The 17302-nt window shown below is 58.5% G+C and overlaps 1 protein-coding gene and 1 long non-coding RNA gene across 3 annotated transcripts in view; one reads left to right on the top strand and one right to left on the bottom strand.

Annotated features, from left to right (window-relative positions):
- Positions 1 to 17302, top strand: part of COL4A2 (collagen type IV alpha 2 chain) — a 154154-nt gene that overhangs the window by 110007 nt on the left and 26845 nt on the right. For both annotated transcript variants that reach the window (XM_082701005.1, XM_082701006.1), the window contains 9 exons: positions 384 to 434; positions 1344 to 1388; positions 4895 to 4948; positions 5682 to 5748; positions 7751 to 7861; positions 8319 to 8468; positions 13248 to 13340; positions 14412 to 14575; positions 17222 to 17294. In XM_082701005.1, coding sequence (XP_082557131.1) covers positions 384 to 434; positions 1344 to 1388; positions 4895 to 4948; positions 5682 to 5748; positions 7751 to 7861; positions 8319 to 8468; positions 13248 to 13340; positions 14412 to 14575; positions 17222 to 17294 — 808 coding nt within the window. The remainder of the gene's footprint in view (positions 1 to 383; positions 435 to 1343; positions 1389 to 4894; positions 4949 to 5681; positions 5749 to 7750; positions 7862 to 8318; positions 8469 to 13247; positions 13341 to 14411; positions 14576 to 17221; positions 17295 to 17302) is intronic.
- On the bottom strand, positions 15332 to 17222 carry LOC309848978. The gene is made up of 2 exons (XR_014303383.1): positions 15687 to 17222; positions 15332 to 15547 (listed from the first exon to the last, which is right to left on the bottom strand). It is a non-coding gene; the product is annotated as an uncharacterized lncRNA (long non-coding RNA).

The raw sequence follows: 17302 nt of genomic DNA on the forward strand, positions 1-17302 counted from the left end.
ACTGTCTTGCTTCGTGCATCACAAACCCCAGCTGCTGAGCATTTCCTGGGGTTTGGAAGGGACCCTCGGTGGGCTCAGAGGGCAGGTGTGGGGCTCGAGGCCCCAAACAGTTTGGTGACGGCTTCCACCTGGGTCCGGTGCGATGTTGCTCTGCTGTCTGGTCCTTATCGCGCGTGCCCTGTAGTCTTAGCCCTCTCGGCGTCACCAGCTACATGACAGTGTCTTGGACCGACAATAATCCAGGCCGCCCGGCCGACTTCCTGTGACCCTGTGTCGCGCTGGGGGAGGGGGGGCTGGGGACCCCAGGAGGTGGGCCGGCCGGCCGGGGGGCTGCATCCCCCAGGGACGTGTGACGGCCGCCTGACATCTCTGTCCTCTCCTAGGGCGTCTCCCTGAAGGGAGAAGAAGGAGTCATGGGTTTCTCGGGCCCGCGGGTAAGCCGTGCCTTCCGTCACTGCGGTTTGTGTAGCTTTGTGTTGTCAGTAGACTGCGTCTTTCAGAGTAGTTTTGGGTTCCCTGTGAGGTTGGGGTAAAGGTACAGAGATGTCCCGTACGTCCTCCCAACCCCCGCCTTGCCCTGCCTCCCCCACTCCCAGCGTCCCCACCAGAGAGGCCCCCCGTGGAGGAGCTGGTGCCCCTCCACTGGAGGAGGGCAGAAGTGGGACAGAGAGTCACGGCTTCTGTCCATGAGGCCAACTTAACCTGTAGGGACACCGTGTAGACCAGCTCCAGCCTGAGAACTTGACTCTCGTGTCCCGGAGAGTCCAAGAGAAGCGTCCCTAGCAGGACGGGGCGGGGAGCTGAGGAGTGTCTCCCTCAGGGAGATTCAGCATCTGTGGCCCCCCATGCCCGAGGGCACACCTCTCCTTCAGAGCGTGGCCTGAAGTGACACCTGCCCCCTCTGTCCTCCCTCTGCCGGCCAGAGCTTGGTCACCTGCCAAAGCGAGCGATAAGTGAGCTGGGAAGCGCGGCCAGAGCAGAGAGAAGGTGGCCTGGTGGTGACTCGCGAGGTGCCACTACCACTGAAAGGACACTTGCTATAATCCAAACATCGGGAAAGACCCCAAGAACGTGGGAGGGCAGGCCTTGCTGCTTCTCTGCCGCATGAGCCACACCGTGCTTAGTGACTTCTCCAGATCTCCTTTGGGGCAGATAGGACGCGTTTCCTGTGCGGGTCGCTAAAATGTCTGCCTCCTTTAGGAGATAAAAACAATCCTCCGGTGGCTTCACTATCTCGTAGCCAAGTATTTCACGCGAGCCCGAGTCGGTGCCGTGGCCTGGCCGTGCCTTCGGAAAGGGGCCGCGTGTTCTGAGCGGGCGCTCTTGTGTTCTCTTCCTCCCAGGGTGCTCCCGGCTTCGACGGCGAGAAAGGTTTCCCGGGACAGAAGGTAAGTTGGTGGCGGGAAATGCCGCCTGCTCCAGGGTCAACACGTCTTACAAGGGTCAAACACGATGAAGACCGTGCTGTCGCGGGAAGAGAGATCGTCCCCCAGAAAGACACGCTCCAGACCCTGCGTTTACAGCAACACGGACCTTCCTTCCCCCAGAGCATTCGTGGTGCCCGAGTCAGACCCGTCCCGTTTGCTCACCTCTAAGACCAGCGCGTTGGTCAGTCCCCTGGCGGCCTCCTCTGCGTCGCCGGGCGCCACTCTCCGGAGAGTTGCCGGCGGGGTGGCCAAGGGTCTACCTGCGTTTTTCGTATGTGGATCTCCCACGTTTTGACGCTGTGTCTTTAGTGATGACCCAATTTGTTATGTTTTTTCTGTGTTCTGTGGACCAAGTTTTGACAGTTTTTAAAAAGGAATTCTTAGGTGAGAAAAGTGTCCCGAATCTGGGTCAGACTCAGGCCGGTCTGAGCGCGGTCCTCCGGGAGCGTACACGGAGAAATAGTTCTCTTGTGAGCGACGGAGCTCGGTTCCCCGTGTACCGCGGCTGGTGATCCGATCCCAGGAGATGTAGCTGGCCTCCTTCCCCCGTGGATGCCAGCGCCTCCCCACCAGCCCCGCGAGGCAGCCATGGTCACGGTTCTGCTGGCCTCGTTTCAGAAGCCCGCGGGCCCTGGGAGGGCGTGCCTCTGTCCCTGCGTGCAGCTGCACGGGTCAAGCACACGTCCACACCAGCCAACCAGCTCTCCCGGACGCGCCCCATGACTGCGCGTGAGCACGGACGTGCCGGCAGACTTCTGTGCGGCTTACGGCAGGGCCGGATGAGGATGCTGTGTGGGCTCCCGACCCCTCACCGGCCTCCTGCACCTCACCGTGTGCAGCCGTCACACCGTCCACGTGATGGCGTGTGACTCTCGGGGCCATGGGCTCGGCGTCCACCGTTCAGTCCTCACAGGAGCCTTTAAGACTCTCTTAGAACTCAGCTCAGCCTCCGAGTCAGGACTGCGCTGGAGCCCACTTCTGGCTCCTCGCAGGGTGGTGGCAGGACATCAGGGGAGCAGAAGGACGTGGGGCTCACCAGCGTCCCACCGGGGCTCCCCCTTGTCTGTCCAGGGACGGCAGAAGGACGGCCTCCCGGTTTCTGACCTCGCCGGCTCTGGGCAGAGCCTGAGAACCTCCGCACGGGCTCCGGCCACTCCGGTGGGACCGGCCTTGACGCCTTCCCGCAGCCTTGTCTGGTCCTCTCCTTCCCGCTGCTTTCAGCCCAGACTCAGGCCAGGGCGCCGACACCAGGGTTTCCCCGATGATGTCTGTCTTCTGACATGAGTAGCTGATAGGAGTGTCCCCAGGGCGGCGTACCTGCAGGACGGCGGTCCAGGCTGTACCCAAACAGAGGCCAGAAGGCCAACGTCCAGTGTTTGGATTCCAGTGATCAAGAGAAGGGACAGAGGACCCAGCAAACGTGAGCCTCTCTGAGTCGCCCCCTCCGCCCGCCCACGCAGCCGAAGTTCTGTTGTGAACCCTTCCGTGCTGGCCATGTGCCAGCGAAGTGAAAATCGTGATTTTTTTCCTGCACCCAAAACTAACGAGTTTTAGGCTCTTAAAGATCAGTGGGACACAGTCGCCCCTGGAACTCGTTGTTTACATAAGACAAGATGCTCAGCAGACACCACCTGGGGCCTCTCGCTGCCGTGGCCAGATTTTGGGACCCAAGGCCCACAGCCTCCAGGGAAGACGGAGTCACTTCCGGCCGAGCGCGGCGTCTCTGTGCTGAGACAGTTTACTCGACTGTGCAAATAGGAAATGCCGGGGAGACAGATGGGTGGTGGAGTCACCTGCTGGTCAGACCGCCAGCATCGCAGACGTGACGGCTGGCGTCCTCTTACTGGACAATGTGCCGTTACTCCTCACGGTCCAGTTCCTTGTCTAATCCCCAGATAATTCGTCCTTGACCACCCTCCCCTGGCTTCCCGCGCCCCTGCTGTCACGCCTGCACCTGGAAACACGCGAGAACCCGGCAGAGGTTGTCAGGACTCTCAGCGTCCCAGACGATCGGGCCCCCAGCTGCCGAGGGTCTCAGATGAGCCCCGAGTGCGAATGTTCCCCTTTACCCTGCTGAGTTATACCTGCTCCTCCGTTCCCCTGCTAACGGGAGCTCCCAGGGAAGCTTCCAGAGCATGGTCTAGTCTCGGGAGGGAACCCCTGCGTGCTCTTCCGTCGCCCCCTTCCCGGTTTTCTGGGATTGCTGGTCCCTCCCAACCACTCAGACGCAGCTCGGAAGTGTTGGTGCTGTTTTGGCGAGAGCACGTCGTGTGGGGGCCGCTGCTCGGGGGGTGACGTCCCAGCCGGCGGGTGACACCCGGGTGCATGGGGGGACAGGCGCATGGGAGCGTCCAGCTGGGTCCAGGCTCGATCGTTCTGCCGGGGCACATGTGGCTCAGACCGAACGCCTTGTCACCGGCTCTATTCCTGGCAAGGTCTTGTAGGATTCCCTGCCCATCTCGAGAGATGGCCTCAGACGAGATCCACACGGCATCGGAGACGCCTGCCTCTACTTGTGCATCTTCAGCAAAACCTAGTGAGGAAGGACGTCTGTCCCCACAGAGGTGCCCTGGAAACCAACATCACCACCCTCCATGTTCCTTCTAGAAGTCAGGGCTCACCGCCCACGTGCCCTGGCATTTCACTGGAATCCGGCAAAGAATCAGCGTGTCCCCGGCATCCCGAATGTGGGGCCTCACTGTACGCAGCCGTTAGGAGAGAGGATGAATTCTAGATTTTTTAGAAAGTTTTACGCAGATCTCCAGCTACGACGCACCCACGAGAGCAGCGTTCCCTTTCGGTGAATACTCAAGGGCAGTAGAAAGGAGCACTTTGCTCTTGTTAATTGAAGACAGATTTCTGAGCTAAGAGGTGTTCATGCTTCTGTTTGGTGTTAACACAAAGTTTTCCAAGCCCATCTTGAAAGGTATTAATAGATGGTCAGTCACAAGGTCATGCACGTGGGGCCTCTGGGCCTCTGAAGGACGCGGCAGGAAGGACGCAGCAGCCCCAGGAACGATTCCTGCTCCGGAGGTGAGCCTGAGCCCGGCGAAGCCCACAGATCTCGCGGCTACTCCAGAGGAAGGCCCGGGACCGGAGGAAGGCCCGGGACCGAGGAGGGCGGCCGGCACCGCGAGGAGGAAACGGACGGCTCCCACCACGGGCGCGAGCAGCACCAACAGCAGGAAGGAAACGTTACTGCGCGAGGAGGGGGACGCTGTGACCAGCTGTGGCCATCAGAGACCCATCAGCCAAATGTCGCGTTTGAACTTGGTTTGGATCCTGATTTAAACAAATCCACTCAAAAAAAACAAAAACCTGTGAGACTCAAATCAGGGAAAATTGGGCAGAGTGGGTCAGAGGTAATTTAACGACTGGCGAGTGTTGTTGGACATAATAATGGGGTTGTGGCCACTTCTCCAAACCCCGTTAGAGGTACAGATAACCATGGAGCATCTTTCTTGCAGGGGAGCAGAGGACCGAACGGTTATCAAGGCCCCAGCGGACCCCCAGGACCCAAGGTGAGCTCAGTGTCCCTTTGGCTGGCCTCCAGACCCGCGCCGATCACCCTGTTGGAGGGGGCGTTCCCCCATCCCGTGTGACACGAGATAAGCAAACACGTGACCCCGGCCCTGGACAGATGGGACAGACACGGGTGTATTAGTCACAGGTGTTGTGGGCCCACAAGGTTGCGTGCCCCACAGGGGTGCATGGAAGTCACAGCCCAGGGCAGAAGGAACAGAATGGGCCGTGGGAGCAGGCTTCCCGGTGACAAGAGGGCGGGGCATCCCCAGTCCCCGGGGAGATCACGGTTACCTTGTGTGAATAATTCGTGGGCCGGCAGGGCAGAGAAACCCCGTCAGCTGGGGACCAGGTCGGGTGCCGCTGGTCTGGTAACGGGGACCCAGCCGGGCGGGGGGGACTTCCGTGCTCGGGGAGGGGTCTGTCTGCTGAGGACAGGGCTGTTCAGTGGTTAGGCCTTCGGGGCCCTGGGAGACTCGAGAAGGTTTGGGTCTTGCCTCCAGCTGGAATTAGATCGGGGTCTCACGGCATCACACCCCGCCCACCCCTGTTGCCTCTTGCTGCCTCCGGCTCGTGTCCGCCGGTGGCCTGGACCTCACTTCCCCACGGCCCCGAGGAGACGGGGCCCCAGCCGGTGGCCCACCGTCAGCTCTAGTCCCTGCAAATTCGCAGAACGTTCCAGAATGCCACAAGGCGGGTCCCCCATTCTTCTGCTCTCTTCTCTTTCTCCAGGGAGAAGCGGGCGACCGCGGCCCCCCAGGCCCCCCGGCCTACTTCCCTCACCACCCCCTCACTAAAGGTTCGTATGTCTGCATTGCACGGGCCCTCTCTTGTTCCGGACAGTCATGAACTTGCCGGGAAGGTTTTCTAAGTAAAACAAAACAAAGCAAAGCGGAGCAGATGGTCAGAACATAACCTTTGGAGAACACGAGTCTCAGGTTCAGCTCCCCTCGCGGATGGTGGTGTCTCGGACCCCCATTTCCCGCTGCCGGAGAGAGAGCCCGGCGCTCCCACGGAGACCCCTAGGTTGGGAGAGTCCCTCATCCTACGTACCTCGTGCAGGCTCTGCTTTCCGTCTGTGATGACGCCACGAGAAAACCCGGTCCTCTCCCCCTCGGGCTTCGAGGCAGCAGCCCCAGCACTGCCCCTCCTTTCCGCACGGGCACCGGGATGCTCCTGCCCCTGCTTACCCATCGGAAGCCCCAGACTGGCCACGGTCCGTGATCTGTAAACAGCCACATCCTTCGAACCTTTCGAGGAATCCCCACGTATTTGCATGTGACCAACTGCTCAGAAGATGTCCCCACTGTCCCGGTGGGGCCCTGAGTGTAAGCGAGCAGTGCTGCGCGTGATGTGGCTAACGCCCGTCTCGTTATTTTACTCAGCCGCCCAGACTGGCGGGATCGTACCAAAATATTCTAATTCTGTGATACGAGCATTGGTCTCAGAACCTTTTTGTGTGTGAGTCCTTCTGGGTTAAAAGGAAAAATGCTTTCAGCGCCCTCTGAAGACTTGTAGGTGTGTGCACTTGTGGGTAGCTGATGGGTGCTGTATGGAGCCCATGGGGGCAGCGATAATCACCGTCGTGGTTCACGGCGACTTCCCCAGTGTCTGGGACAGTGCAGGCAGATAGTAGGTTACCGGAGCAGACTGAGAAGCATATGCACTATGTCCTACACATCAGAAAGAGATTTTAAAGGCTGAGTGTTTTAAAATCAAGACGGTCTAATATTTTCGTCCTGCACTGAGCAGATCGGCTGGCTCCCAGCTTCATGTGTCCAGGGGTCAAACCCCCCCTCTCCTGCGTGGTGGGAAATTTGCATGTGTTTATCCAACATTGCTGAGAACATGGAGTAGGACAGGGGACAGAGTAGGCAGAGGACAGAGCCCATGAGCCCCCGAGAGATGGCTCTCCAGGGCAGCGCAGAGAAGAACACCTTGGCTCGCGGACACAAAGCTGGCTGCGTCCCCAGTTCATACATCCCAGTAATGAGCGTGTTGGGGATCCACGCTCAGCACCTCCCTGGACGGCCGGCACGCACCCTCTTCACTGTGGAGTCCGACGTGCGTGCCACGCCAGAAACCCCAGGAAAAGGAGTGTGAGGTCCACGCACTGTTCGTGGTTATGGCAAGATTGAAACATGGCCATTGCCGGCTTCGGGAACACAGTTTTTTTGTTTTTTTTTTAATTGACGTGGGCCATTTTTCAAAAACGTCACTGACCAAGAGCCCAGAATTCATCCACTTCCCGTTTTCACCAGCTCGTGTTTCTAAAGCCATGCTGGAAGGCGATGGCGTTGAGTGGGCACGTTGGCAGGCGCGGCTGCTGACCACGACAGGCTGAGCAGACCCCCTCGGGGAAGAGGGAAATAAACGTAGCTTCGCGGAGTAGCTTTGCCGGAGCTTGTCCGGACCCCGAAGGCTGGGCGAGGATTGTATTTTTTCTTTCTCATGGTCGCAACATGACCAAACCATCCACCTTGCTCTTCTCCCAAACTAACGAGAGCGTCTGTGGTTTCACTTGGGTTTTGTGAGCTCTTGCTCGTGCCGGACGGCCGGCATCTGCGCAGCGCTCACGGGGCACGGGCGGGGGTCTCAGCTGCCGCCATCGCACCTGTTGGTTGATGGACTTTTCCTAACCACCCCCCAAGATGGGGACCGATGTTAGCCCTGTCTTGGTGGTGGAGAAACTGAGGCACGGAACCTAAGTGACTTGCCCAAGATCTCGTGTGTAATGAGTAGAGGAGCGAGGGTCAGACCCAGGCAGATCTGTTCTGAGTGTGGGCCTGTCTTGGTTGCAGGTGCCCGAGGTGACCCAGGATTCCCAGGGACCCATGGGGAACCAGGAAGCCGGGGTGAACCAGGAGACCCGGGCCCCCCGGGCCTCCCCGGCACATCGGTCAGAGATGAAGGTAACTGACCCCGTGGTATCAAATGTGTGCCCCACCCGCCAATGTCCACACAGGGCCCTGGCCCCTTCCTGACCGCTCAGCCCTGCCCTCAGCGCTCTCACAGACGAGGCTCAGTGGCCCCAAGCGACCTGGGCGCAGGCCTCCCGGAGAGCGGTCCACCTGCGACGGCGACCCCCACGGGGTCGGGCTGGCGGCTGGCAGCGACTAGCGCGATGCCGTGGGCGGGACAGGCGTGGGCGTGGGCGGCTGCCGGAGCTCGTGGCCGGGGCCGTGACGCACAGCACCATCTGGGGCTCTTCTGAGGTGAAACAGGGTGACGAAGTCTTCCAATAGCGTCCACCCTTACGTCGCTGGCTGGTTGGAGACCCACGATCCTGGGGCCCGCGGGGGACGGGCGCTGACGCAGATGCTCCGTTTGAGAATCTCATGCTGCTGGTGGTCGCTGTTGGATTTTCAGATGGGAAGAGAGGCTTGCCAGGTGAAATGGGTCCCAAAGGCTTCATAGGAGACCCCGGCGTCCCCGCGCTGTACCCCGGCACTCCGGGCACTGATGGAAGGCCAGGACTCCAGGGACCCCCAGGGCCTGCCGGACCGCCGGGACCAGATGGTAAGTGGAACGAAACTTGGGTTCCGGCAGAGCAGCCTGGCCCGTGCCAGAGCCTTACAGGTTTCTGTGCTACCTAATTCCATGAACCAACGCAGTAGGCACTGTCCGGGGGTGTGGCAGACGCCCTGGGCTGCGGGCAGAACAGCCAGTGATGAGGGAAGCCGCTGGGTACCCACAGGCCCGTGGGCGTTACCCAGTGGGGTGCGGCCGCCTCTGGCTCCAGTGAGGTCAGCCGTGCGGGGGAACAACTGAGCAGCGCGGTCTGGAAGCAGGTGTGAGCTCGAAGCTCTCTGGCGGCTTGTATTTCGTTCCGTCACCTTCTTCCAGGGTGGAGGCCTCCTGCCTCAACTTGTAGCCTCTCTCCTCCGTCTTACCGGGATCTGGGGCAGACTTGACGGTCTGCCTTCTCAGCCTGCGCACAGCCAAGGCTGCCCCCGACGGCAGTCGACGGAAGAGGGGGCTGCGTTCCTCGAATGAGACGTGGCCGCCGTTGGCCAAGGCCGAGAGGCAAGACCCGCAGCGTCTACAAAGCAGACAAGCCTGAGCTTAGGGCCCCGTGCTGCCTCGGGGCAGCATGAATCCTGGGGCAGAGTGACTTTCCAGGTCCCCGTGTCCCCATGCTCCTCGTTCCGGGGAGAATGTTCCAAGGAGGCGGGGGACGTGCCGTCTGTCTTTGAGCTTTGCCGTAAAAGCAGTTATCTTGTCGGCTGCCAGGTTTAAAGGGTGGTTTCAGCCCTTGTAAAAGCTGCTCAAGGGAACATCTCCTCCCAAGAGCTGGGAGAAACGAGGCTTTGGGAGAAAACGTGAGGTCACAGTTTCTTTCTCTGTGATGCCGTCCGTGGTTTATCAGCCTCTCTTTGAAATATTTGACTTTAAATTCCCTGGTTTTCTCCTCCCGCCCCCATGATCTCTGAGCTTCTTCTCTCCAGGCAGGGAGAACAGCAGGTCGCTGACAGACAGGGCTTGATCTCGGGTACGGGTCAGGCTCGGGTCGGCCGTCCCTTTGTCCTCTCTGGAGGACAGCCGCTAGGACCGGTAGGAGCCTCTGTGCACACACGGCTTTTGTTGAAAAATCATCAGCCCCTTCGTGTCCTCCGGTCAATGTCGAAGTGTCCAAGAAATGTCCAATTTTCCTTCAACTGCAAAGCTAGATTCGCACATTCTTCTGGAAATTTTTAGGTGCAGATAATTCCCTGGAATTTGCCAAAGAGTTTGAACAGTGTTATCTTTAATGTATTTTTATCCCGGAAGTAATATTTATTACTGTGACATCAGTGATAAGGGCCAAGGGCTTTCTGGGAGCGTTATGTTTCCTGAGTAAATGTTATCTGCTAAGTGTTCCCTTTGGCAATAGGACGGGGTGTGTTTAAAATTTTTAAAAGCATGAAAATTTGCCTCTATAAGGGAGTGCGATCAACCTTGTCCTTGTCATTATTCCAGTAACTAAATTCCGTTTTGCCAAAGATACAAACACCATCTTGCTTTGTAAATCTTGCTTAGGAAGTCTGTGATTTACTAATGTAGGTTTTCTGTAAACAAATTAGTTTCTTGTGCATATTTTATCCATAAAATGCATGGAACAGTATCCAATAAATTTTATCAACCTAAGATAGGAAAAGCATACAACTTAAGTTCTCCTTGAAATATTTCTTTTACCCTGTGAGACACATTGTTTCCAAATCCCTTTTTTTTTAAGCAGTCTCTTGTACAAAAAGTAGCCAACCGTAATGGCCTTTTAAAACATTTTTGTGCATAGTCAGAATTTAATACCAGTGACCTTGATTCCCACACAGTTCTTCAACTTTTCCCCTGGAATGAAATGCTTGGATTCCTTTCTTGTTAACAGCACTCCGTCCTGTGTTAGTGTGGCTGCTAATGAAAACCAGCCCGTTTTCAGTTTCTGCAGTTCCCACAGAACCGAGCTACACGTCAGTTTTCTTTCTGAGCTAACTTGCTTGTGATTCTCGCTGAGTTCATGGAATCAGGTGTCGGGGCCGTCCCAGTGTTTTCTAGAATAGTTCAGATTTCTGCCAGCTTTGTTACGCCTCTTCCAGAGAAGTGTGGTACAGACGTCTGAGAGGTGCTCCGCTGCCCCGACGGTGGAATCACGAGCGTGTCAGGTGAAACCCAGCAAAGAGGGAGGATGCGCCGTGGGATGGCCGTGGGGCTCGCCGGCGGGGACTGGCTCTGTGCCAGACTCAAACCCCGCATCCCCAAGACACCATGACTGAGTGCCTCCCTGTCCGCTGCGCTTCTCACAACATCCAGACGGTGTGGAGGTGAAAATAAAGCCCACGAGGTCCTCCGAAGCCTGAGCGCCCTTGACCTGGTGGCCAGGGACCGGGTGCACGTCCCAGGGGTGCCGTCCTGCTCCACGGGGGACGCAGCCCACCCCTTCCTCGAGGGCCTTCCGCAATGCCGCTCTGTCCTTCCCCTCCTAGCTCACGGCTGTTCTGGAGGGGCTTTTGCTGCCCCCCCCCCGTCCCTCCTGCACCGCTGGGGAGACGAGAGTCCCTCAAAGTTCACTCTCGGACCCTCGTCTCTGGGCCCTCCGCTTGGCTGGACCGTGCGGCTTCTCCAGGTGAAGCCCAGACTCGGCCCAGCTCTCCCCGTGTGTCCGACCCAGGCCTGCACTGGGCCCCAGACTCACTCAGACAGTCGGCCTGTCCCGTGGCCACCCTGCCTGTCTCACAGATGTCTCGGAGCTTCGTGCATCCAACTGAACTCTGGGTCTCCTGCCGCCCAGGCCCCTGCCCGACCTGCCCTGAACGGGGCCTCGCCCCTCCCCGCAGACCCGGGAGCTCGGGCCACAACCCCGGGCGCCCCGCAGACACCTCAGTTGCCAGCAGCCGGGACGCCTCTGCCTCTTGGCTCCGTCCACTGCCCTCTGCTCACCGCCTGCCCTCCCTGAAGCCAGCACGGCACCTGCCGTGGACCTGCCGGGTAGACCGTGGACCGTGTAGCCCACTCACGACCGGCCTCTCCTCTTTCTCTCTTTGCTCGACTCTCCGCAGGGGGCAGGCGGGGGCAGGTAGATCTCTAACCTGCGCGTTCCTGCCACTTCCCTCCTCAGAATTCTTGAGGGCCCTGGGTGCCTCAGCCGGTTAAACCTCCGACTCGTGATCCCAGCTTCCAGTCGTGATCTCAGGGTCGTGAGTTCAAGCCCGACGTGGAGCCTACTTTAAAAAAACAACTCTGCCCTTGGGGTCAAATCCACGGCCCTGGCATGGCCCCTTCGCCTCCCCTCGATGCCCGGCTTCCCCCCACCTCAGGGGCTCCCGGACACACTCCTGCTGTCTCTGGCACGGTCCCCAGTGCCCGCCTTCAGCCACTGTCTCTTCCTCTCCAGTCCGAGGCTCTGGTCCTAGAAAGGACTGTCCTCGGCCATTTGAAATGGGCTTTCTCCGCTGCTATCTGAAAGCCCCACAGCCCAGGCCGTCCTTGAGATTCGGACTGGTTTGTTTAGGATTATGTGCCTGCCCCACCCCCACCCGCCTGTTAGCACCCCGAGCGTCCGCCGTGTCGCCTCCAGTGTTCCATGTACGTGGCTCCGGGGTACCACAGGGCTAGCCAGGGCTGGATGTGTTGGACACATCCGTGCATGAAGGACGGATACTGTCTTCAGGGTGCGGAGAGGCCAAAGAGCGCGGGGCAGGAGGACCCGCCCCCTTACTTAGGAGCGTTCGGACTGAGCTCCGCGTCTGGTGTTGCTTCTCCAAGCAGAGCAAATGCCCTTAAAATCCGTGTTTGCTCCCCTCCCGGCTCTCTTGGTGGCCTCTTTCTCGCCGCCCCCAGGTACCACGGGGTGGGGATGACAGCAGGTGTTTCAGGGCGTTGGGGGTTCTGGGTCTGGCGCTGTGAGCACCGCGAGGTTTGTCGGCGAGGACAGGCTCTGGGGGACATGCCCATCCTTGCCCATCAGCACGGTTCCCGGGCGCGATGCCCCGTCCCCGCCACGAGGTGGCGCTGCTGTTGAGAAACCGCGGGGCGATGCGCGGGCTTGAGCTCCCGTTCCTTGGGCTTCCCGTATCCTTGCTCGGAGCTCTGGGAGCCTGGAGACGCGGCAGGACCTCCGGGGGGGCCCTGATCCCGGACACTGGGGGTGAGCGTCTGGAAGGGGGTGGGAAGTCAGAGGGTCCCAAGTCGTCTGCGTTCACCACGCAGACCCACGCGTGCACCTGCTCCGGGGAACCCCCGTAGGGAACCAAGGTCATTTCCATATCTTGGTTTGTTTGGGATTTTGTCTTTTGGGGAGCCCCAGGTGCTGTGGGTCTTGGAATAGGAGTCTCAGGACATACAGAAAACATGTGGTGGATTTCAGAGAAACAGCGTGAAGTCCTGTGTCCCTCCGTCTGCGAACGCCTGCAGACTTCTTGTGGACAAGAAAATCACTCTTTTTAATTATTATAAAAGAACGTGTTTAATATTCAGTGTTTCAAAATATATGGGAGGCTAAAATCAAAGTATAATTAGTAAAAAAAAAATCTTAAGAAACGAAAAAAAAAATTTTTTTTAAATAGAATAAAATACGTGGCTGAAACATGAAAACATTTCCTTGGACTGCAAGAAAGGTCTTCACAGCAAAGGCTTTTATGTCTCCCTCCCAAAGGAAGACTGCAGAGTAGGCTCTTGCTTCTCCCAATATCCCCGGGGACTGTCCTGGAATGGAGCTGGGTCCTCTGTTGGGGGACCCGAACAGTGACCCTTCCAACCCTGGGTGCAGGGAGAGGTGGGGTCTCGGCGCGGCACTCATGGGCCCTCCCTGGGTTCTCTCCGTAGGTTTCCTTTTCGGCCTTAAAGGAACAGAAGGGAAGGTGGGCTTCCCTGGGCCTTCTGGCTTCCCAGGCGCTCGCGGACAGAAAGGATGGAAAGGTACGGACTGTCGCATCGCGAGTGCCGGAGGAAGGTGGGGAAAGCACTCCTGGGTCCCGTGCTGCTGCCTCGGGGCACCCAGCCCTGCGGTGACCCTCACTCCTCCCATCTCTGCCATCCCTTCGTCACGGACCCTTCTGGGGGTGCAGAGCCCAGTAGGGACGGAAAAGAGGAGCAGTGATGCCTCGGGCTGAAGCTGATGATTCTTCTAAGTGCTCAGCCCAGTGTCACAAGCCCTGTAGACAGTTCCAGAAAGTGTGACCACTGTGTCATCACAGCTTGTCCTCCCCGCCTCCCTGAGTTAGGGACTCATCACCAGTGGGGACAGGACGAAGCAGGGTCTCCAGCACTTGCCCCCAGTTGGTGGGAGCGGTGCGGTCGAACAAGCAGAGCGAGGGGTTCCTAGTAAAGAACTACGTCGCCTTTCTGGAGCAGGGCCAGCCCCGGTGGCCCTGAGCCACACGCCCTGACTTGGTGGCACGTGGGGATATGCGGGGATGTGGGCAGCCCGCGGTGGGTGGGGCCAGCCGTAGGAATCAGACGCCGTGGAAGGCTGTATCCCCTCGCCCCGTGAGCCACCTCCTGTCACCTGTGCCACCAGCAGTGGTTCCCGGGGCCCCACCACAGCACGACGGAGAAGGGACGATGAGTGTTTCATCCCTCCCACCCAGGGTCTTGGCCTCTGAGCCGTGGCTCCAGCCAGGCACCCTCCCCAGGGCTCCCCTGTTACCCCAGACCCTGGAACGCTGGCTCCCCCCAGCCCCAGGCCCAGAAGGCCCTGCTCTCAGCCACACACACACACACACACACACACACACTCCTCTGTAAACAGTGTGTTGTTCAGCTAATCTTGGGGAGACAGGGCAGGACTCCGTACCCCAAGGAAGGACGCCTGCTCCTCATCTCGGAAACAGTCCCCACCGGGCACGGGAGCAGACAAGGTCCCGGGATGCCTCCTCGCCGCTCCGGCCCCCGCCACCCTGACTTCCGTCGCCCCGCACAGATGGGAAGGGTGTCTAGCACGCGCCCCATGAGGAAATAACGAGTCTTTCCCTCTGCCTCCCGCTGCAGGGGACGCCGGGGACTGTAAGTGCGCGGAGGGTGATCAGTTCGTCCCGGGGCTCCCAGGGTTCCCAGGACCCAAGGGCCTTCCCGGCATCAATGGAGAGCCAGGAAGGAAAGGGAGCCAAGGAGACCCCGGCCAGCACGGCATCCCCGGGTTCCCCGGGTTCAAGGTGAGACCCCGGTTCTAGGGAAGCTGATGGGACGTCCTGGACAGCTTCTGTTTGAGGTGAACACAGACCCAGACCAGCGAGCCTCACGTGCCCCATGCCCCATTCAGAAAGGCCATGTGCTCCAGAAGGAACTCGAGAATGTGTCCTGGTGAGAAGGGGAACAGCACGGCCACTGTGGGAAATGGTTTGAGGTTTCCCTGGAAAGTCAGAGGCAGAGTTACCGTGAGCCCCAGGAGGCCCGCCCCTGGGAACCTCGGAGGGCACGAAACACACGTCCACGCAGAAACCGTACCCAGATGTTCCAAGCCTGCTGCTGGCAGAAGCCGAGAGGCAGAGACGACAGAAACGTCCATCAGCTGGCAAACGGCTAAGCAAAGGCAGCGTCCCCACACAGCGGAATGTCACTCAGCCCCAGGAGGGACAGGAGCTCGGGTACCCGCTACGGTGGGGGGAGCCCAGAAACATGCCGAGTGGGAGGAGACCGTCCCAGAAGAGCAGAAGTCACGTGATGCCCTTCGCGGGAAGAGTCCAGGACGGGCAGCTCCAGAGACAGAGGCAGATGGGGACCTCCAGGGGCCGATGGGGGGAACGGGCAGTGAGTGTCACGGCTGAGGAGTCTCCCTGGGGGCGGGGAGGAAACTGTTCTGCAATTAGATTAGCGATGATTACACAATCTTGTGAAAATACTGAAAAAACACCAGATTATATGCTTCAAAATGGTGAATTTTATGGAAAACAAAACAAAACACTAGCATCTTGAATGTAAAACGCTTTACTGAACGTTCCCCTTTTGAAATTTAGTACAGACCCGGTGCGGCATTGTATGAAATCTCCCTTAACGGGTAAGAAGTGAGGCCTCCAGGTTAGCCGTGAGTTCCCAGGAAGGCAGGGATGTCCCGGCCGGTGGGTTCCGCGTGTATCAGCGGAGCAGACTTCATTCCACGCCCGTGAAAAGAGCGTCTGTAGGTCTTCCTGCAGTGACAGGTTTTAACCGAAGATTTCAAAGCCGGTTTCAGATAAAGGCAAAGAAAATATGCTTTGTTATTTACTCATTTATTTGTTTTACTTAAAAAGAGAGCTGCAAGAGATTTATAGTTTTCAGTTTACTTACCCAGCAATAGAGGAAAAATTGCTTGGGACCCAGGGCCAAGGGCGGTTAGAGCGATCTGGCTCCGTGACCTGGGACAGGGGGGACAGGTGGCCAGGGAGGGGGTCGCTCCCAACGGGTCTGCGGCTTGGGAGCTCCACCACAGTCCGCTCCAGGCCCGCACGGTCGCTCAGAACACAGTTTATCTGACTGAAAACAGCAGGTGCGATGCCGTATCCTGGCTTAAAAATGATACTGTCCCCAGCTCCTGGCCGTCTGTGTGTGTGACGCGTAGGTAGTGAGAGAGCAAACTTGCGAGGCAAAACTGGTGGGATCTTTGGTTGTTTACAAATTGATCAGGTCTTTCCTAGAAGCCAAATGGACCCCATTTTGCGCACCGGAATGTCTGGAACCTTCCCCCAACTGTAGGGCGCCCTCGCCCACGGCATTTTGGTCGGAGGACCTCTGACACTGTGTTTGTCGCCTCGCATTGCATTGTATGCTCATGGGTCCGGCGACCCTGCAGCAGCAGGAATGCCTGCGATGCTTTTCCGGTTTTTTGACGATCGTACCAATCGAGTCTGCGAGAGCTTGTGAAGTCGGGAGTCCGTCGGGAAAGGGGCCCCTCTGTCGCTCCGTTGGCCCGGCCCCTGCATACTGAGCGCTGGCTGCTACGCGTTCTCCCGGACACGGGAAGAATCTGGCCCTTTTCTGCCAAGAACTAAATCAATAAATCAAGTAAGTGTTGGATTTTTCAGGACATTCCATTTAATTAGAGCGACACAAAGATCTCCCGTGTTCTTGCAAATGACAACCAAGATTTGCCAGCAACAAGCACACACAGAACACCCTGACCTCTCGTCTCCGCTCATCGGGAGACCTCCGCTAGGCTTCACGACCGAGACCCGAGCGTTCCTGCACTCGGCTTGTCTCTAAAGTGCGACGCTTTCCTCCAGCCTTAACCTCGGTCAGGAAGACGCTGTCCACAAAGGACTCCGTTGCTGTCAGTCCTGAACAAACGCAAGTGTCCTTCGTACCTGGGAGGCTTCATGCCTCCTCGAGTCTCAGCGACGTCGTTAGGAGTCAGCAACCTTGTGTTCGTCTGAGGCTGTTGCTTCTCAGAAGGTCACGAGTATGTGAATCCCTGGGAGCGGGTTGAAATACAGATTCTGGTTCCGAGCCGGGTCTGGCCCGAGGTCCGTGTTTCTGACGGGCTCCCGCGGGGCCGATGCAGCTGGTCCGCAGACCACACCGGGACCAGCGAGGTTCTGGTCTTCGCGACGCAGCCGCATGTGGCTACTTCCGTTACGTTTTGATTATTTGAAGTTTAAAAGTCAGTCTCACCGGCCACCTTCTAGTGCTCACTGAGCGCCTGCGGTTGGTGGCCACCAAAGCGGACAGCCGGAGACGGGATATTCTCCCGAGGCAGAAAGGTGTTTGGGGCCGCGCTGGGCTCGGTGACGGGTGAGGGCTCCAAGTCGTGTGCAGTGAAACTCACCATCTTCCCAGGTGTCCTTAACAGAATGAGAGAGGACGACCTTGTGTGCTTGTCTCCACAGGGCGCACCTGGCCACATGGGACCTCCCGGGCCCAAAGGGCTGAAGGGGGACTCCCGAGCAGTCACCACCAAAGGTCAGTCT

This window comes from Mustela nivalis (genome assembly GCF_964662115.1).
Source record: "Mustela nivalis genome assembly, chromosome: 15".
Classification (NCBI taxonomy): domain Eukaryota; kingdom Metazoa; phylum Chordata; class Mammalia; order Carnivora; family Mustelidae; genus Mustela; species Mustela nivalis.